Source organism: Gymnoscopelus microlampas, assembly GCF_963454915.1.
Source record: "Gymnoscopelus microlampas genome assembly, chromosome: 22".
NCBI lineage: Eukaryota > Metazoa > Chordata > Actinopteri > Myctophiformes > Myctophidae > Gymnoscopelus > Gymnoscopelus microlampas.
In genome coordinates, this window is record NC_139959.1 from 26,554,809 (window position 1) to 26,581,418 (window position 26,610).

At 46.3% G+C, this 26,610-nt stretch overlaps 1 protein-coding gene across 4 annotated transcripts in view; it reads left to right on the forward strand.

Annotated features, from left to right (window-relative positions):
* The window catches only part of LOC311039175 (partitioning defective 3 homolog), a 757,442-nt gene that overhangs the window by 400,533 nt on the left and 330,299 nt on the right, over positions 1-26,610 (forward strand). For all 4 annotated transcript variants that reach the window (XR_014600133.1, XM_084048843.1, XM_084048842.1 and 1 more), the window contains exons 18-19: positions 7,330-7,569; positions 11,722-11,929. Coding sequence is in view for 3 of the 4 variants with exons in the window: in XM_084048843.1 (XP_083904969.1) it covers positions 7,330-7,569; positions 11,722-11,929 (448 nt within the window). In the remaining variant the exon portion in view is untranslated. The remainder of the gene's footprint in view (positions 1-7,329; positions 7,570-11,721; positions 11,930-26,610) is intronic.

Below are 26,610 nucleotides of genomic sequence, written 5' to 3' on the forward strand. Positions count from 1 at the left end.
TGACAAAGCTGCGTCTGTTTGCAATGGGGGAAGAAATATGTATTTTCTATCCGTGTGGATAAAGGTGTGTGCGTGTGTGCGGGGTGGGGGGAGGGGAGGGGCACTGAGGACCTGGCTTCTGCTGTGTGATAGGAATCACATAATAGACTGGCATACAGAAAACTGTCCGTCAAAATCTCCCAGGAGAAACCACGGTTGGTTCAAGAGGAAAATAAAGGACGGGTGGAGGCAGCCATCTCTCTCTCTCTGTCTCTGTCTCGTTCTCTCAGACATTCCGACCGGAGACAATGATGGGGCTGAGGCGGGTGGGGGGGGGGGGGGCTGACGGTGGTGGGGTGTTTTTTTTTTGCGTTGCAGAATACTGAGCGGAGCTGAAAGCAGGAGAGGATAATTCCTTGCTTCCGAAGTGTGGCAGATGTCATTTGTGTTCGCCTTGAACTGTTGCATGGTGCAGCGCGGGCGGCTTCTATCTTGGCAATCCCTTTGTGTCAAACATAGCACCCCGGCTTCGGCATCTCTCTCTCTCTCTTCTGTTGGCAGGCTTTACACGTGCACGCTTCCCAAAGCCCCCGAATTTGCATGGCATTTGGACATGTTTGATTGAGTCTCATCCACCATCCACGTATTGAAATATCCTAGCGCTAAACCCCCGCAACGTTGTCGTGTCTGTGCCTGTTTTCCCAGAATTCACCTTTTTGGGGGGTTTCTTTTATCTATTTATTTCCCGTCCTCTGTCCTTCCTCGTCCTTCATGTGACAAGATGGCTCCTTGAATAAATTTCCGCTTGGACACAGTTGTTCTAATCCGGCTGTATAACCTTCATTGACAAATAAAATGGGGTTTGGCGATACGTCTCTCCCCCAAGCATTAGATGGATGTTCTATTCCCGCAACCAGAGAGCGCCTGACCCCCGTGACATTTCCAGCACACAGTAAAGTTTCATTTTACTGTCCTGAAGGCACACATAAAAAAAGAAAGCTCCTCTCTCTATCAGGGATACGTTGCGTTATAGGATTGGTGTTGGTTTTTTATCGCGAGTGGTTTCGTGGGTGGGCGTCGGGGGTGGCCTTTTCCCCCCTCGAGACCCCCCGCAGTTTTTATTAACATTGACGGAGCGAGGGCAGAGTGGCGTGTAAAAAGGCCATCGAAACCCAGCACCATTGGCTAACTGCTGACCTCTTAGCCTCGCCTGACCTCCCTGCCCCAGGCTACCGTGGATGATAGAAAAGCGCTCACCCGTCCCGATAGCGCTGAGTCGGACGCCAACTCGGATATCCTCTGACATGTCAAGATCCATGCACACTGGGGATGTGATTCATTTGTCCGAATATATTTATTTTGTGAAACTGTTATGTACTGTACTGTCATGAGTACATGATTAAACCAACATTTTATTTTCTGAGCTTCCACAATGCGAATAAAGGCATCAACCTGTATAAATGAGCCATCAACTATACTGTATAGCTACGTTTTCACTACAGTGCCAGAATGTTTTTTCCAGCAAAATTAAATGAATGCATTTGATGCAAAATATTTGCCGGGTAGTATTATTTACATATGGTTTATTCATCACGGTGTGTAATGGAGATGTTTTTTTGTTTTTGTCGCATTCCTAAGCCAATAATTTGATGACCGGCAGAGTGTCCTACCGGAAAATTTGATGACCGGCATAGGAGACTCAATTGAGTCTCCTATGCAGGTCATCAAATTATTGGCTTAGGAATGTGACTACCCTCTTCGGTAGCACTTGCTATGCATCCCATGTGTATAACACATTATACACATACTTATAAGGCATTGTAATCTGATCATAATCCTTTATAATCATACGTATAAGAGCTTATTAATAATCATAATGCTTTATAACCATAACACATTATAAAGCTTATTATAATGACTTACAAGTTCAAGTATAAATGCATTGTATTATGCTTATAACACATGATGATTACAGTTATAGATATTCATAACAACGTAAAAATGCAATCATAACACATTATAAGAAATGTCAAGTATCTTAATACTTCATAATTGCTACCAAATCGTCCTTTCCTTTGTTCTCTACAAAAAGGGGAACATTTACAATATTGAGGAGCTCTATACTATATTACCTAGTTCTATATTCTTCTGTCCATTTCTACCATGTCCTCTGCGATTAGCCACTCAGATGGGCGTGTCTATGTTTGATCTTTTAGTTACAGCTCAGATTGGTGGCTAATCGCTAGCGGAGCTGGTGCCGCTTTTGCTTGTCTAAAGGATCAGGGAGAGATTAGCCGCGAGGCTGAGCCAGGCGGGGAGATGAACTGCCAACCAGTAGCACTATGATAACAGTGGCAGCATATGTGGATTACTGTAAGGTGCTGGAACGTTGTCTCCTTTTGTCTGAAATACCCCCATCTTACACTAACTGCTTTATACTGTGTCCTATACTAGTTGGTTCTCAAAGTGGGGTCCGGGGACCCCCAGGTGTCCTTGAGGTGGTTCCAGGGGGTCCCCACCCAGCCAAATGATTGATAGTTAGGAACCAAATGGACCCTTATGTGTCTGTAACTCTGAGAGCGTACACATTGAACCCTGCCGGGTCCATTTGGTTCCATTTGTACGCTCTCAGAGTTAACTTAACACTGATGATACTGTGTAGATTGGGGGGGTCCCAGGGATCAAAATGGTATCAAATTCGGGTCCGCTGGTCCAATGCATATCAAATGCTGGGGGTCCTTGATATTAAAATGGTTCACGATCACTGCTATAGCCGTAGAAATGGTCTCTTATGGGGTCCCTATCATATCTTTTCTAATGGGGGTCTGTCAATTTGGGGGTCCTTGACATGAAAACGTTTGAGAACCACTGTCCCGAGGGTTCCCAAACTTTTCAGGCCATGACCCCCCAAAATAATAGTATTTGAACTGGGGACCCCCCACCTTGACAAGCACTTGGAATTGTAGGCATTACATTTAGTTAGACTCGGTTCCACAGATAGATATTGTGAAAATAGCCGAACTACAAGCTTGTGCGAGGCGTTGTGAGCTTGTAGAGCGGCTATTTTCACAAATGTTCGCCAATTTGGTATTAAAAAAGGTCTTAAAAGTCCTTAAATTGTCACTTTAGAAATGTACAGACACCCTGTATGCACTTATACTGTATGTTGGTTTGTTTACTGTTCAGTGAGAAAACAATGTTGGACATTAAGCTAATCATTAGGCTAAACCACAATAATCTGTCCTGTACAGTAGCTCTCTGTGTCTCTCTCTACGTCCCTCTCTTTTCATGGAAACATGTGTGTTTCAATAGAGGTTATTCAATAAAAGAAAAGCCTAACAGATTTGGTAATTGTTTTCTTCCAGTGATGGGCAGGTTTATTTTCTCAGCCTAATCTGTGTTTGGACGACGTGCGTCCCTCCGTCCAGTAGATCTGCTAACATGCGTGGGCCCAGCAGCCAAGGTTCCACGCTCCATTTAGAGCCCTTCAAACAAGTCAGGGGCCTTATTGATGGTGGTTGACGTGTGTGTGTGTGTGTGTGTGTGTGTGTGTGTGTGTGTGTGTGTGTGTGTGTGTGTGTGTGTGTGTGTGTGTGTGTGTGTGTGTGTGTGTGTGTGTGTGTGTGTGTGTGTGTGTGTGTGTGTGTGTGTGTGTGTGTGTGCGCTCGTGCGCGCGTTTGTATTACTATACTCGTGTGGACCAAATTTCCCCATAAGTATAGTAGAATACAGTGGTGTAAAGTGAAGTAATTTACTCAAGTATTGTACTGAAGTACAATTTTTAGGTATTTTTACTTGACTGGAGTATTTCCAGTTTTCAGTACTTTTACTTTTATCCCACTACATCTCAGAGGCAAATATTGTACTTTTACGCCACTACAATTATTTGAAAATGTAGTTACCAGTTACTTTGTATATTTTGATTATTATTACGAAACATACATTAACCACTTCAGGCCCAATGTACATTTCGCGATGCGACACATTGTGAGCTTGTAGATCTGCTATTTTCAAAAGATGTGTATACACTTTATCCATTTGAAAACTTGTGAAATGGGACATTCTGCATAATGAGTACTTTCTACTTTCGGTACTTTAAGTACATTTTGATACCAATACTTGTGTACTTTTACTCAAGTAAATTTCAAATTCCTGACTTATCCTTGTAACAGAGTAAAAAACATATACACTTTTTCCACAATGTTCCTGGTCCTCACAAGAACAAAATGTTGTTTTATGGTTGAAAACATGTTTTTTTAGAGATAATGTTTAAAATTACAAAAAGATTCAGGTTAGGATTAGACATTTAGGGATTAGAGATTATGCCTGATTTAAACGTAGTTGCCCGCTGGTGCATGCACATGCAATTGCGTGACGCATTGTGAGCTTGTTAGATCTGCTATTGTTTTTGCTTTAGGCTTACGGTTAAAAATGGCAAAATAAATTGGGAAAATTCCATGAATAAAATCACAGCCCTAAAATGTTGATGTCCTCACAAGTATAGTAATACAAACCTGAAAAAAATGTGCATGTGTGTGTGCGTGCGTGCGCGTCTGAAAGTAACATTTGTTTACACCAAGTGTAGTCACACATGTTTAAAACAGCAGCACACAACTCCATGTGGACGGGGGGTTCTGCAGGGACAGACTCATAGAGGGAGACGAGACAATGGTGCTCTGTCTCCACGTCTGTTTCCACACCTATAACCCAGTCCTCAGAGGGCCAACGGAACGCTGGTAAAAGCAAATCAATCAACTCTCAGCCAAAGTTTACAATTAGAAGCTCTCACTTGCCTCGAAAATCAAGGCCCCCCCACCACCAGTATCCGAGTCCATTCCACTTTATATATGGCCTAAACACCCCCTAAACCCCAGCCTCCAGCAACTATTGGAAAAAGAATGACCGCTGTCCAGGCCAACTTCTGCCTGGGTCAGGAAGTTGACTGTTCAACATTGGGTCGACTATGTACACAGACTGTCTTAGCAGCGCATCCGTCAGCTATAGCGCCAGGACCCCAATTCCTTATAAGGGAGCGTACATCGTCTTACAAAGGGTGATAACCGCGAGTAGCTCTAATTGCCCCATAGCACAAAAGAGCCATTTGAATTGTGACAGCCCCGTCATTTGTGTTATGTTTATTTATAATTTGCATGTTAATTACATTTACTTTGCATAATTGATACACATTGCGTGGCGTACCTCGACCAAAATGAATTAAATGGGGGTGTCACCCGTCCTGCGTCACTGTCATGCTTTGGGTCCATGAGCAACAGTATGTCATCATATAGGCCATGGGTGATCTCTGTTCTTGTGGAGAAAAGAGACCGTATACCAGTGGTTTTCAAAGTGGGGTCCGGGGACCCCCAGGGGTCCTTGAGGGAGTTCCAGGTGGTCCCTTATGGGTTTTTAACTCTCAGAGTTTTTTTTACAATATAAAGACTGTTGCTCTATCCTAAAACAGGTGTTTTTTTAGATGGTTTTCTTGTGTTAGAGCCCACCTGACTGTTCAATATCAGACATACAGTACAGTGTGCCATGAGACTTGGGAGTTTGTGACAACCACACATTATTATTGCAATAGGCCTGCCTGTATACCATTTTTGTTAATACTGTTTTTTTTTTATATTTAAATGATATATCAGTACTTTGTGTGCACTAATTTCCCAAGAGGCAAATTCTATACCCTCCCCTCCTTTCAATTACTTAATTAATTAATTGATTAATTACTTTTGTGTCTCCAAAATAGCTAAAACAGCAGAACTACAAGCTCACGACGGGTCGCAATTCAACACATTGTGAGCCTGTATCTCTAAGATCATCATTTTTTTCTGCCATGAATACAGGCCTTGCCCATTGGTGCCCAGGCATTTTCAAACAAAAAGTGTGGAAAACCACCGCAGTAGATAACAGAGCGGGGGGGCTGTGATCCGACCCGCATGTTGCTCTGCTTATCTGCCATCTCTACATCTACATGAGTTCACAAAGAAGGCTTCAGGTTCTTTGTCTGAAGTGTGACTGACGCCCCCCCCCTCTCGTTACAAAAGGCCTTAGAAATCACTGAATGAATACAGGTGTGAGATCCTTGACTGGCAAGTAAAAGGCCCAGCTGTGGATTTGAATGGTCAAAAATCTTTGTTTAGACTAAATTACTTTCTTAATCTCTCTAATCACGCTCTCTTTTCTCTCTCTTGCACTCGACATCACTCATTACTACCCTTTCATCTGTGGCCAACAAGGGATGTGACCCATCGGCTTATTAGCTGTATTTTAAAGACATATTATATATTATATTTCTTGATAACATGATCATTCTGCCAACCGGGTACATTGCACATTATCTTTGATAGTGTTCCATTTTTATGCACATTATGTCTCAGCCGCTTAATTTGTTAACGCGCAGACAAAGGCTGAATTATCTTCTCCGCCAAGCAAATATATAACATTCCTCACACCTCATTGACTATGGAGTGGCATCATTTATTTTCTAAAGTTAATTGCGGTACGTCCACCTCTTGCCGCCTCTCTCTTATGCGGGATTGCCTGGCAAAGCATACACCATTGCATCACTCAAATGAAACTAGCCAAACGTGAATGATGTATTGGCAGACAATCTGTGCAGTGTTGATGCAGTGTGTTTCCAGTGGTGGAAAGTAACCATTTTTTTGAGTGGTGCTAGCCACTCCAAGGACTGACTTTGTGTGTGTGTCTGTGGCTGTGCCTCAACAGCTGCAGCTGATTGCAACACAAAGATGCAACCAGTTACACTAATTAACTCATCAAAGGCACCACTCTCTTCACACTGGGTCTGATTTTTTACTTTACTGGAGTATTTCCAATTTTCAATACTTTTACTTCTACTCCTTTACCTCTCAGAGGCAATATTTTACTATTACGCCACTACAATTATTTGAAAATCTTAATCACTAGTTACTTTGTAGATTTAGATTATTATTACAAAACATACATTAACCACTTCAGCCCTATATATAAATACTTTTTGAAAATAGCTCACGTTTTCATGTCAATGCGTTGTACTCAAGTACATTTTTTATATTGGACTTTTACTTGTAACAGATTATTTCTACATGATGGTATTGATATTTACGTTAGTAAAAAACACATGAGTACTTTTTCCACCCATAGACATATAAAGGTAGACGCCTCCTCCGGCTCTGAGGCGTCTGTATCTCGGGCGCGCACCAGCTTCCGCCCTCCCTCGGGAAGTTTCCGCGTGCGTCACAGAAGGGGACGTTCGGTAGGCCAATCAGAGGCCATCTAGGTTTCTATATCTATGTTTCCACCACAGTGTGTTTCATGCATCGTTTCTCACACTGTTTCCTCCTTCCATAGGTAACACGGCCCAAGAAGTTGGACCGTCGTTGGGCCTCAAGAAGTCCAGTTCCTTAGAGAGCCTCCAGACGGCGCTCGCCGAGGCCACGTTCAACGGCGACGTCAACGTCCACCGCCCGCGGCCCCACATCGTCAGGGGGCGCGGCTGCAACGAGAGCTTCCGGGCCGCCATCGACAAGTCGTACGACAAATGTGGCATCATCGTCACCGCCGGAGTAGAGGACAACAGCATGGAGACACGTGAGTGGCCAGCCACCTGTACTAGAGCAGTTACCGTAGTTACTGCAATGTTAGGGGCCATGTCCACAGAGAACGCCTTTTGAGCTGAGGAGCTCTTTTAGGGATGTACGATATTGGCTTTTTTGCCGATATTCTATTTTCAAATATTGTCCAACTCTTAATTTCCGATTCAGGTTCAGGTTTTTTTCATCAAAACTAATGTCAGGTAACAACATCACATAATCTTCTCGTCGTGGAATTAACACATTATGCCAAATGTTATCGTGATGCCCCACTGGATGCATTCATAAATGCAACAAGGCTAAAAAAAAAACTCATACCGATATTTCCCGATAGTACATTTTTATGTTAATATCGGGAGGTGGGAGATTTTATCGGACATCTCTAAGCGCTTTGGATATCATGTCCATAGCCCTCACTCACAGCGTGACGCCTGCACTGTTCAAACCTATCAGCCATTGAGGTGCTCACTGCTCAAACGTCCCATCATCTGCGTTATTAGCACAAATAGCTTAGCTGGACGGTAAACAAGGGCTTCTTATGGTTGTGATATCCATTCAACGTCGGGTCTTAAATTACCAGGTTAAATTTTTTTTTTTGCTTTTTCTGCCTTTATTGATAGTACAGGAGATAGACAGGAAACAGGGAGAGAGATGGGGAGAGACACGCAGCAAGGTCGTTGGGAGCGGGAGTCGAGCCAGGGGGTCAAAAGAGCAGCGCTCCTCTCCAAAAGTTGAACTGTTTCCTGCTTGAAGGGCTCTTTAGCGTAGAAATGCATGGCAGACTGGCACTGCCAGCTCAAAAGGCTCTCTCTGTGGACACGGCCCCTTACAAGTTACATTATCAATAATGAGCCCAATGGGCTATAATAACATGCAATGAAAGATTTACTGTACAGTAACATACAATGAAATATTTACAATACAGCACAGCAGGTTCTGTTTTTCTGAACTACATTATAGTAGTGTGTATTTCAGGCAGCTTAATATAGGCCAACTAGGCTTCCCTTTGAGGCCTCTCAATTATGAAAAGATTCACCCCAACTAAAGTAGGTTAGGGACTCCCACTTACTAGATGGAGGCTTGCCTTGTGTGTGTGAGATCACATCAACAATAAGCATCTAGATTACATTCTCATTAATATTCAAAGAGTTAACGTTGAGTAGAATTGTTCGAGACAGAGACAACGTGTTCTCCCTGGGGTTTGTAGCCACTTTAAGTGCACTGCCATGTATTCCGGCTGACTGCACGAACGGGGAAAACACTTGACTTATACGGTATGTTTACCAACATAAGCCAAGGCTCTTTATCTTAACCCTGGGTGTCTGGTGATGCAGCTCAATTTTTCACAATGTGCAAAAAAAGAAATGCGACGCAGAGTTCAATGCAAAAACTATGCAGCGTGTGAGGAATAGCATTTATAAAGACTTAAAGTATAAAGAAAACAAAAAAAGACAGCCCGTTCTTTTATCTGCGCCGCAGCATGTTGGCTATACACAGTGCAGGTAATCTTTTTCTTTTCCGGGGCCGGTGTATCAGGATTCAGGATGCAACAGGGGCCAGAAATATAGCTTAGTGTTCTTAACATTGTGGAGGAGGGGGCCATCTGAAAGAACACGTTCCTTCCGTCCTTTTTTTGAGGGAGTGTGTAGTGCATATCTGTCTCTGCAAAGGCGCTTGACGACAAAAAAGACATATACCACGCGTCCAGAGAGACAGGTGTCTTACATCCGGTGACAGGTAATATAACACAGCAACACCACAGGCGTAATCGCCAGATATATATTTCCATCTTCCATTAAAGCATTCCATTAAAAAACGAGGACAAGGGTGGGGTGGGGGGGGTGCATTTGAAAAAGAGGGAATTATTTGCCCGGAAACACTTTGTTCTCATAAGCTCTGTCGGCGAGCTGCTAAACGCGGCCTTATCTCGGCGAAGAAAAATGGGGAAAGCAGTTTTTTTTCCCTCTCTCCCCCTCGCTGAGGTATATTGCAGCCCCTCCCCACCCGCCGTGATATTCAAATAACTCTGTTTTTCAATTTAGATAAAAGCAGCCGGTCTGTGCTCGTCACTGAGGTTAATAGTCAAAGTTGACAGATAAGCTACTCCCGTCTTCTGCTCCGGGGACTTTTATTTACATAAAATAAGACGGCACGCCTCGCTGGAGGAAAATGTGTCCCCACAAGATATCCCGCCCGACAGAATGTATTTCACCACCCACCCGTCTACCCCCCTCCTCCGTTGTGTGTTACTCAGTGTTGCATTTGTCTTTCCATTCTTTTCTTTTTTGGGGTGGGTTGGGGTGGGGGGGCGGACAATCTGAACTGTGGGACAGACATCTCTTCTTTCATGTATTGGAATGAGACTGGTAATTTTGCTCTTGTCTGTCACAACTGTCGTCGGCGCTGGCAGCTGATATGTGGGTCTTTATAATTGAATGGAACATTTTTATTTGACTTTCCACAACTTTGTATTCATTAGTTCTCCACCAGAGAAGAAAATTACTTTTATTTGAATTGCATTTTAAATATCTGTTGCTTTGCAGAGATTTTGATTGCATCACCTTTCAGTGTCATGCTTCTCTTTTCGTTCTGATGGCTTTTGATATTGTGCAGTTTTTTTTCCTGATTAGCTTTATATTCCTTGAATGACTTAGGTCAAATTGTGACTGAAGCTTGTGATTGTAGTCTCTCATAGTCAGGCCCGTGGGATGTTCTAGTGGAGCGAATGAAAAATCTTCCCCAGAACCCGTTATGCATACATGCATACATACCTATACTGTACACACACACACGTACGCAGAAATCCTTTGAGAGACCCAGGATTACAATGTTCGGTGTGCTATCTGCCGAACATTAAGGAATAGCAGAATTAGCACTATACTGTTAATCTCTCAGTAAGCGTAATAGCACTTAAGTAGGATGATAAGCAGGCAACCTGAAAGCCTGATGAAACCGATCCCCATCCAAGACCTTATAGGATGGCGACTCACTCATTATTCCTGTCAAACCCAACGCTCTGCGGCGAGATTCCGCTTCAGTCATTTCCTCAAAGAGGGAGGCTGAAAGGGGAGATAGATAGATAGATAGATAACTTGACGGATTGTGAAAGAAAGCAAACCGTCCATCGGGCCTTGAAATGCGAATGCAGGCTCTTCTCAGTCACCCATCACACATGATGAAAATCCATCATGGCTCTTTTGTTTTTGTTTTTTTCTTCTGATAAACACTTTTTATTTTTATTTTTTTGGATACAATTCTGTGTAATATGTAGTATGGTCCTACTTCATGCTGCAGAATAAGAGAGTGAGCGCAGACAAGGGGCGACGGTGATTGCAACGCGTGGCACATTTGCAATTAAGTCTCCCACCACACCCCACCCCCCCATTCCCCCCCCATTTCCCCCCCGAGCCCTTTTTAGAAGATTATTTAAATGTATAATTAGTGACAGATTAATTACATTTCACACATCGGCCCTGATTAGATGCGATGGAAACTTTCGGTATAATCAACCCTGGCATCACCCAAGGAGTTTGGTTTTCAATTTGAGCCCTGGGTCGGCATGAGTTCAGACTCAATTTATGATCCTTGATTGATAGGAGCATCATCATTATCGGCAGCAAAATTTGATCTTGTGGTTGTGCTACGGAATTCGGAGGAAAAATAAGGAACCCATCCACCGTGTTTTCCTTAATGACCTACCTGAAAAGCAAGCATTTGAAACATATCGTCAGGGCTTGTGAACACACTGCATGTTCAAGAGAACGGTAACCTCAAAGTTCTCCAACTCTGAGACGAGCTTCAAAGTAAATATATTCAGCTTTAATGAAGCGCATGGATTCAGCGTGCTTGTGTTCAAAGACTCTGTTGCCATGTGGGACACAGCTATTCCATTGATAGCTTTTTTTTTTTTTTACACTTCGAAGGCAGAAGTGTTATTTAGGAACTCCGTAAAATAATCATGCGTGTGTGTGCTGCTTCCGACGGCGCTTCTCTCCCAGGGGAGAACGGTTGATGAAAGTTTGTTTGTTTTGCCTGCCTTGCTTGTTCAGTTTTCCTATTAGTCACTGTTACGGTCTTGTTTATCTTATGTCTCTCTACCCTTTTGTCTGTGTATCTGTCCCGTCTGTCCGTTATGAACGTTCCCCCGCAGTGGATGAGGACACGGAGGGAAGCACCCGCTCGGGCCGAGACTCCACGTCCACCAGCGCCGACCTCATCTTGCCCGACTCCGCCAGGGACGACACGAAGAAAGACCGGGACAAAGGCGGCAGGGAGAAGAAGAAACCGGAGAAGGACCGAGACAGGGACAAGAACAAGTCCAAGAAGGGCGTGCTGAAGGGCCTCGGCGAGATGTTCAGGTGAGGACACATTGTTGAAGCTCCTGGGTGAGATGTTAAGGGTTGAGGACATCGCTGCCTGCAGGCTCAGCTCAGAAATATCCTACTTTCCAAAATGCTCCGTCCCCGTTCGATTCCAGTCGTCCCTTTGGACAACTGAGAACATTATGGAATATGAACGCGTTCAGGAGGATGTTGTCAGTGCTAATCGGGGGACCCCGCTGCTCGTTGAACCCTGTGAGGGGTTCGAGGAGGGGGGGTTGTCGACCTTTGGGTTCCCCCAGGCATATTTTGCAGCAGACAATGTCAGACAATGTTTTATTCATAGTCGTGCGCGTGGCATTCTCCCCCACACAAACACGTTCAGCATTTTGTTAACCAGCGGACACTTTTCAACAGCTGATATTATGTGTACGAATGCGGGAACTGTTATTCAGATCATTTCGCAGTGGATGAAAAGGGCCGTTGAATATTGTGCAGAAAGCGTCGGGTTGGGAATTATGGTATTTCATATTGGGATTTGAATTATCTACCATGGTGTCGAGTGGTTGAGAAAGCCAAGGTTTTTGCTGCATGTTTGTTTTTGTATTTTGGCGAGCACACACATTTTTAAGGACACAAAAACAGCCATGAGTGCACATGGGTCCCACTTGCTTGTATATTTTGTAGTACAAGGAATCAATCCCCTTGAAGATCGAAGTGAAAAACGTTGAAGACCCCTGCCTTATGCAAGCTCAGATAGTTACAGTTACCACTACTGTAGCTTATGACATTTTCTTTATTGATTTAACACTCATATTGCACCTATCCAAAGCGCGTACCTCGTGTCATATATTATGCCCGAGGAGAACCCAGGCAAGATGAAAATAAACAACCTGGGGGTTCAAATTAAGGGCTGACAAGGGAGCACATCCCTGAACCTGTTTGCCATTCTCGCCGGGGGGGAAATTAACGAGGGGAGCCACATTAATTATGTGGACTCTCTGCTCATTTTAATATGGCATATATTAAAGGTTTGGAGGCGGTGCGGCCGTTATCATCACCCCCGTAAGTTGTTTTCGCGCAGATAAGCTTAATGGGATTAGCTCGCGTATCGCGGCACGCGCCTCAGTAATGAACAATAAAAGACAACAAGTTGTGTTGTGAGGGTCATGATTGAGGGGGAACTCAGAGAGCTCGCTTATCTGTCGCTGTTGGCGCTTTTGCTTTTTTTCTGATTGTAGTTGCGTCCCACGGCGCGAAAGAAACCCACAGTCACTAATTGCTCACGTAGGGCTAACATAGACTGTCAAAAAGCACATAATTGGAGACGTACCATACGTATGCACCTGCACTTCCCCCTACACACACACACACACACACACACACACACACACACACACACACACACACACACACACACACACACACCTACACATAACCACGTGTGCGCACACACTCATACATGTGTGTTACTTAACATGAAGTGGACATGTTCATTAACACATGTGGAACTCCACACACACGCGCGCGCACGTACACACATATGCGCACGCACGAGTTTGCTTGATTAGTAAATGTAAGGTGTAAATTATAGCTGTGGGGCTGGCACCGGGGATGACATGCAATCAGCTCTATTGGCAGGGTGGCTGAGTGGTGGGTGGTGTGTCCTCCGTGGTCGAGGTGTCAGTGCTCGTCCTGCCTTCCTTGGCCTTCGCCGTGCCCTCCCTCCGCGGCCTCCATCATCGCTCTTCATTATCTCTGAGTGCCACCCGCACTTAGGAGTTGGCACACAGAGTATCCCCTCCCTGACACTCGCGTTGCACCCTCCCTCGCCCATTGCATTTATCTCCAGGCCCGGGACGCTTTCGTCAGGATGCAAAGAGACAGCCTCCCCAACCAACCAACCAACCAGCACACAGCTCAGTCTTCTCTTTGTCTCTCTCTCTCTCTCCCTGCTCCTCTCTCAGATGATATCTGGCACACTTTCTCCCCGTTACAATAAACGTATTCATCTCCTCAGATGGCCCATGGAGAGAGCTCTCACGTTTCATCACCAACAAATGCATGCTTCACAAATACAGTAGATGTCCCCCTACAGTATCTCTCTTTCTTTTTCTCTTCATCCTCTCCCGTGGCTGTCTCTCTTTCTCTCTCTCTCTCTCTCTCTCTCCCTCTCTGTTTATCTCAGTCTCTCTCTCTCTGTCTCTCTCTCTCCCCTCTGTCTTTCTCTGTGTCACCCTCATACTGTATTCTCTGCCCTCGGGCCTCACATGAGAGGTGATTCTGAACAAGTTTCGGAAAGTTTGGAGATTGAAAAGGAAGTCAGGTGAGTGGAGTTGCCGTGCGAAATGTGTCCCGATGGATATAAAGGCAAAACTTTTTTTCAGTCGAAAAAGGCAAGAAAAATGGAGTAATACCGAACGCCTAGGCATGCGGTGGAGAAAGAGACCCACTTGGAGAGCATTAGTCGGTTCACTCTTTATGTGTGCGTGACGGGCGGGGGAAGGAGATAATGGTGAGATACAGAGAGATGTCTCACTTTCAATGAATCTTTTCCCTTTTGACAGTAGTTTGACAGTAATTCAAGAATGGAGACTTTCTTGCAGAGAAGAGTGTGTGTGCGCGCGTGTGCGTGTGTGTGTGTGTGTGGGGGGGGGGTGAGGAGTGCTTGAGTGCGTGGTGGTGAGTGTGTGTCTAGGGGGAGGGTCTTTTAGGCTGTCAAGAGCTGGTGAAGCTCGTATACGAAGCGTGTACTTTGCATGAGTGAGTTTGTATGCACCAATGTATCGCAGTGCATCAAAAAGGCACCCCCCCCCCCCCCCCCCCCTCCCGATTAGCTTAACGCCTCGCATGCGCTCATCTCCGTGATCTCATTTGCATGAAGTGGACATTTCCACGTGACAAGCGTCTCGACACACACACACACACACACACACACACACACACAGACGCTCACACACGCTCACACTCTTGTTTGATTTATACTTTTTTGCATGGCATACCGCGCACTGAAAAATACACAAAAACAAGTTCACAACGCGAGTGCAGAGTGACGAGTTAGGAACTTGTAGATCAGCCCGTTTCGGTTGCCTAACACCGCCACACGACCAAGCGTAAATCAGGCTTCTCTTTACTTTTCTTCTTGCATTCCTCACATATTTTAATTTCTCACACGTCTATCCCTCTAAGGAGACTTGAAGGAGTTTGCAATCCGCTCGCAATTTCAGCTCATCTGCATGCGCGCATGAGTTTCGGACGGGCACTGATGTATGCGTACAGCGTTGCGTGCAAACACCTAATGGACAGCCTGATTGGGAGTGCTTTAACATCGGAGCCAGGGGATAGACGAGTAAGATGGCGTGATGTAAGGGGGTAGCGTGAAAGAGAGAGAGAGAGAGAGAGAGAGAGAGAGAGAGGCGGGGGAGAGAGGGGGGGGGGGGGGGGTGTACAATGGAGGCATAGGACACAGAGATAAATAGACCAGGGGTCTTCAACAGGGGGTACAGGATCCCAAGGGGGTCCTCAGAGTTACAAAAGGGGGGCCTCCAAATCTTTGTGTGAATGGAACCTTGTGTGCTTGTAGATCGACTATTTTCGACAGAGAGATTTAGTAGTACACTTTAGTAGTGTGGAGGGTTTAAATGTCTGAAAATACACATTAACATGAATCCAACATAAAAACAAACAAAAAAACATTAATTTAGACAACACCGATGACACACATCACTGTCAAACAAGTCTATGAAGCTATCTATGAAATCTATGAAAATGTTTAACCTGCAACACAATTTTATACAATATGTATTAGGGGGGGGTCCCTGCTTCATCCCTCTCTCAGCTAAGGGGTCTGTGGTCCTGAAAAACGTTGAATATCCCTGAAATAGACTGTGAGGGCAAGTGTGTGATGGTTCGAAGAGGGAGAAATGGAACACCCGCAGCCCGCACGCCCCCGCCCGCAGCGAAGACACTGTGCGTGACTGCCCTGTGACTGCCCTGTTCCCTGTATGAGAAACGATATTGTACTGTCTACTCTATATAGCCTGGCAGGCTGCTCTTGGTCTATAGGTCAATAATACCATCATACAGTAATGAATAGGCTGTTCTTATATGAATGAATGGAGATGATGTGCATGCGTGCGTAACATTAGAAACCAGCCTGAGGCTGAGACGGCTAGAAGCCCAGTGTTGTTTTTAGGACGTGTGTCTGTGTTTGTCTGCTTGTGTGTGTTGTGCGTGCGTGTGTGTGTGTGTGCGCGTGTGTGTCTGTGTGTGTGTGCTTGTCTATACATAAGCCAGTCTGGCAGTGGGGATCCATTATCCTCCCAGCCATTGTTGCGTGATCATTCATGTCCTTTCTAGTGGATAACATGTGATCATTAGTTTCCGATCCTATCAGTTGTCCTCGTAGTAGCGGTATAGAGCAGGCCTCGCCCAGGGCCCTGTTAGCATGCCAGTATAGACAGTGATGTCTCGGAATGCACGACCGACCCCCCCCCCCCCCCCCTCAAACAAACACACACACACACACACACACACACACACACACACACACACACACACACACACACACACACACACACACACACACACACACACACATAACATGCCTAATGAGCTGTTGTTTATCCTCTTTGTCTATATGACCTCCCCCATAAAAGCTCCATCTCTTGGTGTGTGTGTGTGTGTGTGTGTGTGTGTGTGTGTGTGTGTGTGTGTGTGTGTGTGTGTGTGTGTGTGTGTGTGTGTGTGTGTGTGTGTGTGTGTGTGTGTGTGTGTGTGTGTGTGTGTGCGCGCACGCACGCGTGTACAGTATATACTGTATATGAGCTCCCAGTCAGTCTGCTCCCTTGGTTGGACGAGTAGGAGCAGTGCATCATGGTCCGGCAGGAACAGGAGGAGGCAGATACAGATGGGTGGTGGCTGCCAGAGAGAGAGAGAAAGAAGGGGGGGGGGGCAAGGAGGTGGTGCGTGTGCACTGGAGTGAACTAGGGCACTGTAGGGAGAGGGGGGGGTGGGGGGGGGGGGGGGGGGTGAAGGAGAGGCAGCCCGAAAGAGGGATGGAAGATCTTCACAGGAGCAGTCACGGCACCGTGGTTAGTAACAAGGACCTCTGTGGCCATCGTGTGTGTGTGTGTGTGTGTGTGTGTGCGCGTGTGTGTGTGTGGATGAAAGGCCTGTGTTAATGGGATTTGACACTGCCCCCCAACCCACCGTCTCTCCCCACCCCCCACCCCCCCCATCCTCCTCTACCTCAATGCGCTCCCTGGGGCTCGCCCACACCCCGCCCCGCCCACAGCCTGCACCCCGCCCCGTCAATCTGATAAGTGGCATGCCTCTCGCCGACCCGTCAGCCTGCACCGGAGCTCTCCGCCATGACAGACCCCGACCCCCCCCACCCCCCCTCCCCAAAAGTCCCCCACGGGGACCTCCCCCTTGCCTAACTCTGCCCCACAGATGCAGCCCCACTCTGGGCCACGGGGAGACGCAGTGGAGAGGAGGGGAGAGGAGAGGAGAGGAGAGGGGAGGAGAGATAGGAGGAGAGGGATGCTTTCCATCCTTCAATCTGTATTATTCTTGGCCTGTATGGATGCACACAGGGAGCACTGGAGTGTGCTTGTCATCGCATGAGGAGGCAGGGGGTGGATATAGGGGGTTGCTGTTGTGTGTGTGTGTTTGTGTGTGTGTGTGTGTGTGCTGTGTGTGTGTGTGTGCTGTGTGTGTGTGCCATGGAAGGCACAACAGCGCTGCCTTATCTGTATAGCAGGAGAGCGGGCTAGTTAGCGTGATGCCGTGCAGATACAGTGTCCCCATACGACGCCTTCTGTTCATGTGGGTGTGAACAGCTGATGGCGGGTTAGCCAGTTTTGAGTGTTAGCGCTCGAACGCAACACATACATTAGCCCCAGCTTTGTGTGTATGTGAGTGAGTGTGTGTGTGTGTGTGTGTGTGTGTGTGTGTGTGTGTGTGTGTGTGTGAGCGAAACACACATACGCGAGCGTGCCTAATGTGAACAATCCGAAACATGCCCGCACATACCCGCACACGTGCATATAAGCACCGTGTATCAGCGCGATGATTCCGCTGTTGATTGGGAAAACAGCAATTAGCTGCCTCGGTACGCGAGAGCCGACAGCTGTTCGGTGTAATCTGAGAGCCGATTATGATTGTTCTCCCCTCGCTCCTGCCCCGCTTATCATCATAGTAGCCCGATTAAAAACAAAGCAGTGGACGTGTGATGGAGCCGGAGTCCATATGGGTGGAAACAACCTGCAGATGTAAAAAAAAAAAAAAAAAAGGAAACCGAAAGCCTTGTAACAAATTTCAACCTGGTGTCCCTATTTTGTAGCCTGGCATTGGTCAGACTGATAACGTGGATTCACTCTCACGTTCCTCCCCGGTATCAGTCTGGACTTCGGCCCATAGGGAGCGAGTATGAGAAATCATAAAATTATTTTGATGCTTTTCACTGTTGTACGGACAGCAGTTGAAACGCAGTCACTGATTGGCCCGATCATTTTCTGATTTCTCATACTTGCTCCGTATGAGCCGAAGTCCAGACTGATACCGCGGGGAGGAACGTGAGAGTGAATCTACGTTATCAGTCTGGCCAATGCCAGGCTATACCTATTTTGGGCATGACATTATAAGGCAGACGTTTTATAAAAGTTCCCCCCCAAAAATGTCAACACATTTTTCATGCGGTTGAACACAGGAGGAAACATTTGGAAATGTGACCAAGATAAGTGAATGGGTGAACAGATGGGTGTGGTGAAAAAAGATCCACCTCCAAACAACGGCCTAGAAAGAAATGTCATGCCACCGGGGGCGCGGTGGGGCTACACTTTTTACAACCCGGTGGAAAACATCTTTTCAGACCTAGTATATATCTCCTCGCCGTGTCTGATCTGTGAACCTTTAAAAAGAGGGTCATTTTTGAAGGGTAAGCTCCCTGGGCGTGACAGACCATCACTGTCCTGCCAGTCATGTACCACAGAGGCATGGCGAGTGGGGGGGCAAAGCAATCAACAGCAAATTGTCTGGCAGAGGAAATTATCGCCGCTGGTACGGACAAAGGAGGATGACCACAGAAAAACAACACATTATAGCGTGTGTGTGTGGAGAGAGAGAGAGAGAGGTTGCGCCTAAGTGCATCTTTGTGTCACACAAAGATGTGTGTGTGTGTGTGTGTGTGTGTGTGTGTGTGTGTGTGTGTGTGTGTGTGTGTGTGTGTGTGTGTGTGTGTGTGTGTGTGTGTGTGTGTGTGTGTGTGTGTGTGTGTGTGTGTGTGTGTGTGTGACACACAGAGGTTACGCCTAAGTGCATCTTTGTGTCACACAAAGATGTGATGTGTGTGTCGCGTGAGGAAAGAAACTAAATGGGTTGTCACTGTCAGTACCTGGAGGAGGATGCTTTTAGAGATGGAGAGAGGCTGAGATGGGGATTCTGGTGGTGGGGGGGGGGGACATGGGGCAGACTGAGTGAGTCAGGCTCTCCAGAGTTGGAAAGCGTCTGTTGCCGAAAATCTAGGCTGCACTAGCCTACCTGTTTTCGTGTATAGAGGGGCGGGTTTAAAATCAGCGCGGAGAGAATACGCCTGATCGGTTGGTTCACCGATCTGTCCGTCAGCCCCCGCCCCGTCAACACAACATTACGAGCGACGCCCACTGCGCTCTGGTTGGTTGGGGAATTGAAATACTTCCTATACCGGGTACACCGACGCGCTGGTCCAGGCTTTTTTTTTTATAGCAAAACTAAACAATAAAAGCCTGGATATCGAGGCTACCGAAAATCTGCTGTTGAATGGGCAGTGGGTGCACTGGGTCGCAAGTTGTAGGGAAGCGTCGAATAGCAGCCGGCTTGCTGTTGAAAAAGACGTCAAGCCATATAGGCTATTTTTAGCACCATAGTCGCCGTCTGTCGGTGTCTGCTCTCAGGTGCATTCAGCAACTTTTTTTTCACACCTTCCAGCCGACTGACCTCCCGACTTCATTCGACTGCCAGTCTGTAGTAATCTGTAGTAGTCTGTTTGGCGGAGAGCTACCTTAACACTGTCAAATGCAGATTTGAACTCTGAGAGTGTAAAAATGGATCCATCATTGCCACTCGATGCCACAACGTTACCGTGTAGCCACGTTGTAAAGGAACAGAGCTGTCAACCATGGGGTTTGGGTAGGGGGAGGGGAGGGGCTGGCTGTCCAGTTCCACTTCCTCCTTCTCTCCGTTCGGCCACTCGATGCAAATGCGATCGGACATTGCTGGGCCTCTTATCAGACAGCCTCCGAGTAATTAGGTTTAGAATGATCACGCAAGGGCCCCCCCGATACGCCTTGAGGCCTACAGCGAGTGCCTTTGGTGTGTGTGTGTGTGTGTGTGTGTGTCTGGAGATGAGGGGGGTGTCGCACTGTGTGCTTAATTGAATCTGAAATCTTGTAGGCCTGAAATGAGATCCACCGGTGTCTGTGACGCCGGGTCTGGGGGAGAGGGCTTGCAAACATGACTGAATTCATAAAGTGTGTTATTAAGGAGCTCAAATTAAGTGCGGCAGCATAGCCAACCCTACTCTACCAGGACTATGACTACTAATGATCTAACCACACACACACACACACACACACACACACACACACACACACACACACACACACACACACACACACACACACACACACACACACACACACACACACATACACACACATACACACACACACACACCTCCCCTCACCCCAAGAAACACAAGCCTCTTCTCTTCTCTTCTCTTCTCTTCTCTTCTCTTCTCTTCTCTTCTCTTCTCTTCTCTTCTCTTCTCTTCTCTTCTCTTCTCTTCTCTTCTCTTCTCTTCTCTTCTCTTCTCTTCTCTTCTCTTCTCTTCTCTTCTCTTCTCTTCTCTTCTCTTCTCTTCTCTCTTGCCCTCCTTCTGATATGTTGGTTAGTATATATTTTCCCTTGCTCTGAGAATCCACTTTGAAGTAATGTGTGTCTCGGCCCTCGGATTGCTTTGATCAATCAGAGGTGAGGCTAAATTGATGTGCAGTCATCTCTCCGGAGGATGAGCTAAGTCTGGAAAAACAAGGAGAAAAACACAAAGAATGGACCCTGGTAAGAACAACACGACCCCAATCTGTGTTTTTCTTATTTTTTTTCCAAAACGGCACAAATAAACACCGCTGTAGTGCGCCTACCACCCCCCCCCCCACCCCCCGTTACGAGCCTGCTTTGCCCCTGTGGTTTAAAAAACCCGTCTGTGAAGACAGGTTTTTTTTTAAGAAAAGAAAACTGAAATAAACAGAACGTACGAGAGTGTGAAATGAGTTGAATTAGAAATGCAAAGCGTTGTTTGATACGGAAGGAACAGAGGTGAGAAACGCATGTGGGAGAGAACCCATTTACCCCCCCCCCCCCCCCCCCCCCTTCTCGTTCTGTTCGCTACATGCAAATGAATCTGCAACGCTACAGTTGAGACTCATTGCTAGTCCGCTCGCCTTCCGCTGGGCTTAGCGTGTAATGAAAGTGGGGGTTGGAGGGGGTGTTTTGCCGAATGACCTTTCCAATCCAACCGGCCTGTGCGATGCGCAAAAGCGCACACGCTATCTTCACACGTCTTAACATCTGAGGGAGGGCGAGGGGGGGGGAGGGGGGGGACAATCACAAATTGTCTGCTGGAAGAAAAAAAAAAAGGCTTTTGAATTACAAAAGGTATCAATCGATGACAGATAGCGCTTTTGATTTTTACCCGTCAAAGATGACCAATTAAAGTGTGCCACTCTGTTCTGTCAGCGCCGAGACATGAGCTGGGTTTGTGAGGTGAAATCGTCTAGTCTTTTTTTATTTTTCCTCTCTCTCTCTCCCTTCCTCCCTCTCTTCAATTTGTTTTTCCCTGTTTGGCGAAGGTGTCAGCGAAATGGAGACTCTTTTCATGGCTAGAATGCTCTCCCTGTTTGTCATGAAGGAAGCTTAATTGGGCTCTCACTGGCATATGAGAGAGAGAGAGAGAGAGAGGAGAGACCATAGGAGGGGAGGAAGATGTGTGTTGTTGTCGTCGTCCCCCCCCCCCCGTTCTGCCAGTGGAGATAGAGAGAGAGAGAGAGAGAGAGATACCAGACAGTAGGGAGAGATATATAGAGGAAAAACAACAAGCCGGGCTGATGTTTTGGACAGTAAACAATAGCATATCAAAGGGGCGTCTGATTCTCCCCAAAGCCCTTGAACCCTCCTCTGGTGCGAGTTATCCAGAGATTGTTGACACATCGCTGATCCCAGCAGAATGCCTCTAGTGCCCTGTCAGCAGGGCAGGTGGTGGTGGGTGGTGCCAACCCACCCATCCCCCCCCCTATAGCCTCCCAACACCCAGGGGATTCACCACAGCCAAGGCCACTGAAAGAGCCAGCTGCCTCTATCAAGTGTCAACCTGCTGCTAACCAGGACACCGGCCACCGTCCATTGCACCTTTCTCGCTTTTCATAGTTTTCAAATGTGTCTTCTTCAGTGCAGGTAAGGGTCTTGAGAAATCCACTCGAAATGCAGCCGTAAGTTTTCCTTTTTTGGTATGGGCATTAACAGGTAACCGCAACGCTGGCCCCAAAACACAGTCGCCCTCATTTCTTTCGCGGAACACTCCCCCCCCCCCCCCCCCCCCCCCCAGCGGTTCTTGTATTCGTTTTACTGAGGTTATGGTTAGGAATACGTTTAGTGTTAGGCATAGTTTTACTCAGGTTAGGTTTAGGAATAACGTTAAGTTTATGCATAGTTTTACTGAGGTTACATTAAGGAATACAAACAACGCTCTTTTGGGGAGAGCGTTCTTTGCATTCCCATTAACATTCTCTGAAAATAGCAGATCTACAAGCTCACAACAATGCGCCGCAGCGTGCCGTGTTGTGACCTTGTTAGATCTGCTATTTCTGCCAAAGATATTTTGGTGCAGAAAAACAGGAGGGGGGGCGTAGTACAGACCCTTGGGGGAATCTCGGTAAGCTAAGTAAATAGTGGTTAAAAATATAAAAGGGGTTGATGCCATTTTCAACTAGCATGCGACAGTGTCCTGCTGCCACGGCCAGAAGAGGTCTAAAGGACATCCAACGGTGGTCAGTTAGCGGAGATACACTTTTAATGTCTAGTGTTTTTTTTGTGTCTGTTTTCCATCTGTTGGTTTTGCTATACTTTCTCTAGCCATTCCGGCTTTTTATTCAGGATTGGCGTTCAATGCTGTTGCTTCCCTCCCTCCCTCCCTCCCTCCCTGCCTCCCATCATCTCCCATGCGTCCCACCATCCCGTCTCTCCCCTCTGCCCTCGAGGCTCATCGTGGCATTGACAGAAAGACCTCTCCCCGTCTCCATCGGAATGCTGGGAGGATGTATGTCACGGATCAATGGTTTCGCTGGCGTATCCCCCGACGCCTCAAAATACAATACACCAGGCTTGTGTGCGCGCGTGTGTGTCAGTGTATGTATTTCAGTCTCTTGTTTTAAGAGCTAGAAAACCTGCTTGACTCTCCTTCACCTCTCCTTTAACACATTAAGACCGGGAAAGCAACCACTTTAACCATTAGTAACTCATTTGTACATATTTGTAACTCAAATATTTCCTTCGTGGGGGTCCCTGGAACTAAATATTTTGAGATGGGGGTCTGCGGCCAAACACATATCATCAAACACATATCATTCCTTAACATGAAAAAGTTTGAGCACCGCTGATATTATAGCAACATAGGTTTTTCAGAAAACTGTTAGGACTTGGAAGACATTTGTAGAATCCCCTGAAGCAAAGATTTGAGTTACAAATGTTTGCTTTAAAAGTATATATGTTCAAAGATTTGCACACATTTTCACAATTTTTCATTTTTCAAAAATAGCAGATCTACAAGCTACGAGCTTGCATATCTGCTATTTTTGAATAGCCAAAGAAATGTAAAAATGACACAGATTCTCTCCCCGTCTAAATGGGTTAAAGCTGGGCAACTTCTAGACGAAGCGAGCCTTCACATCAGCCACAGAAATAGTTCTTTTAACTTTTGTGACGTTGGTGTCCATGACTCATCAGCAGGCAGCTTAGGAAACAAAGGTGAGCGAGGAACGCGGCCCTTAACAACGGAAAGCGATTATATGCGCTGTCGAGACTTACGTCAAGGTTGCTCACAATCTATTCAAATGATGCGACGTTTGAGCTTTTCTTGAGTGAACAAACGACAATGATAATTCCATACAAATCGTCGCCACCATCACAGAGCTATTCCAGTATTCAGGCCTGAGTTATAGCAGCGTATAGCAGTGGTAAAGCAGTGCTTCTCAACCTTTTCAGGCCTCAAAACCCTCCATTTTTGAACCGGGGACCACCCCACTCTAGTAAGCACTTGGAATTGTAGGAGTTGAGGCATTACATTTGGTTTTGACTCGGTTTCCGAAGCGATGTGAGCTTGTAGATCTGCTATTTTCACAATTTCTGCCTCTTTCGTATATTATTTGACAATTTGGCCAATGTTTTACCAGTTTTTCTAGAATAGTTTGTTAATTGCTGTTGATGCAGTAATGGTCTTTTTTTCTTTTCTTTCTTTCTTTCCTTTTTTGTTTTTGAGGTATTAAAAAGGTCTTAAAAGTCCTTTAATTGTCACTTCACTGTCCCCCCCCCAAAAAAACGTAATAATAATAATGTGTGGACCACCTAGGTTGTTCCGACCCTCAGTTTGAGAACCCACTGCTGTATAGCAAGCTCCCACACATCCACATTGTGACAGGAGCCGTAGGTTTGCCATCATTAAAAAACAGCCCCAGCGCAAGGCTTTGGCTAAATCTGAGGCTTGTGTGTGTGTGTGTGCGAGGCAGAGCAGCGTCAGGCAGGCAGGCAGCACCCTGGCTGAGGAGGAGGATGCGGAGTTTGTCAGCCGCTCGCCGTGATCAAAACGGCCCATTAGGGATGCAGCACGCCATGCGGTATCTAGGTCACAGCACCACCAGCCACCTAACTGCTCCAGAGAGAGAGAGAGAGTAGTAGTGCAGTGTGGGCTGCTCCCATGTCTCCGCAATGCCGCCGCCTGTCTGGGAGAGGATGGCTCCCACCATGGCAACTTTAGTGTGTAATATTTGTGCGCGTGCCACCGGTGTGCGCGCACGCAGGTGTGCTTTCAAGGGCCGGCCTCTGTACACAGATAGGTACGTGGACTAGTGTTACATTAACTGTATAAATGGACCCTTAACTCATTAAAACCGCGAAAGCACCTGTGTTATTTTTAGTTTAGCTATGTAGCGCATTGGTTCTCAAAGTGGGACCCCACGATATATGTTTTAACTCAAAGCTTTGCTCCTGGGGGTCCCTGGAGCAAAATATTTTCAGAGTGGGGTCCACAGCCAAATGCATATAATTTGGGGGGTCCTTGACATGAAAACGTTTTGAGAACCACTGATATAGCAACACACGCTTTTCAGAAAACTGTTAGGATTTAGAAGATTTTGGTTAGAATGGACCTCAGGTCTTAATGGGTTAAGGGTAAATCAACACCCTGGATTTTACAGTGCATAGCGCTGCATTGGCACAATAGCAATCACACCTCCCTATCAAAACGAGACACCGACACCTTTAACTCCCGTATAGGCCCAGTGGATGTGGCCATTACTGTTCGAGCGTCAGGTAAATTGTCCTTGGGAGACCACCTAATTTCCTCATGGACCACCCCTCTCTCTGTGGCGGCTCGCACCCGCTAACAAATGGACGGCCGAATGCCTTTCGACTGTTTATTTGTTGTTGTAATGAGAAGCTTTAATCAGAAGTGTCAGCGAAGGCCGATTTGAGACGTTCCCTCGGAGTGTGTATACACAAACCCTCCACAGACAACCCCCCCCTTCTCATTTGATTTATGTGAAACATTAAAGGCAATCATGTCGGGGGCCCGGTGCCTCGTCCTTTACTTCGCCACCGCCGTGTGAAATATGAAAGAGCCTTTGCTGTCCCTCTTCAAAGCCTTACACAGGCGTGCACGCACATTCACACAAGACGCACGCGTGCACGCGCATGCACGTAAACATTCATACGGACGGTATAATGGGAGAATCCGTTAGCAAGGTAATAAAGAAGGCAAGAGGCCGAACATTCCAGAAACATAGAATCAAAAGAAACAAGAATCGTTGAGGCCCCGTCCTGTCTACCCACTCTCCTTCATATACTGTATAACCAGCACTTGAGTCAACAACAAACATTTATTTATTCTAAGCGCTCAACACTTTCCAATGCATTCTCTTTGGTGTGTGTGTGTGTGTGTGTGTGTGTGTGTGTGTGTGTGTGTGCGCGCGCGCATGTTAGTACTTGTATTATTGGATTGCATCATACATGTGTTTATACTGTGACTCGCTGTATTCATTCTGCTTGTTGGTTTCTCTCTCTCCATCTGCCTCTATCTCTCTCTCGCTTTAAAAGAATACATATTCAAAGATTTGCACACATTTTCACGTTTTTTCAAAAATAGCAGATCTACAAGCTCGTATGAGCTCCTATGAGCTTGTATATCTGCTATTTTTGAAGCCAAAGTGTTAAATAATGCTTTTTTTTGCTCAAATCTAAAAATGACACAGACTCTCTCTGTCTCTCTGACCCCCCACCAGTTCTTCTTTTCCTCACTCGGTTGTACCTGCCGTTATCGATCTTATAAAACCGATAAAGAGGGTAGGGAGGCATATAGAGAACGGGAAAGAGCGATGAAGGATTTAGGAAGAACCACATTGCTAGAGACAGAT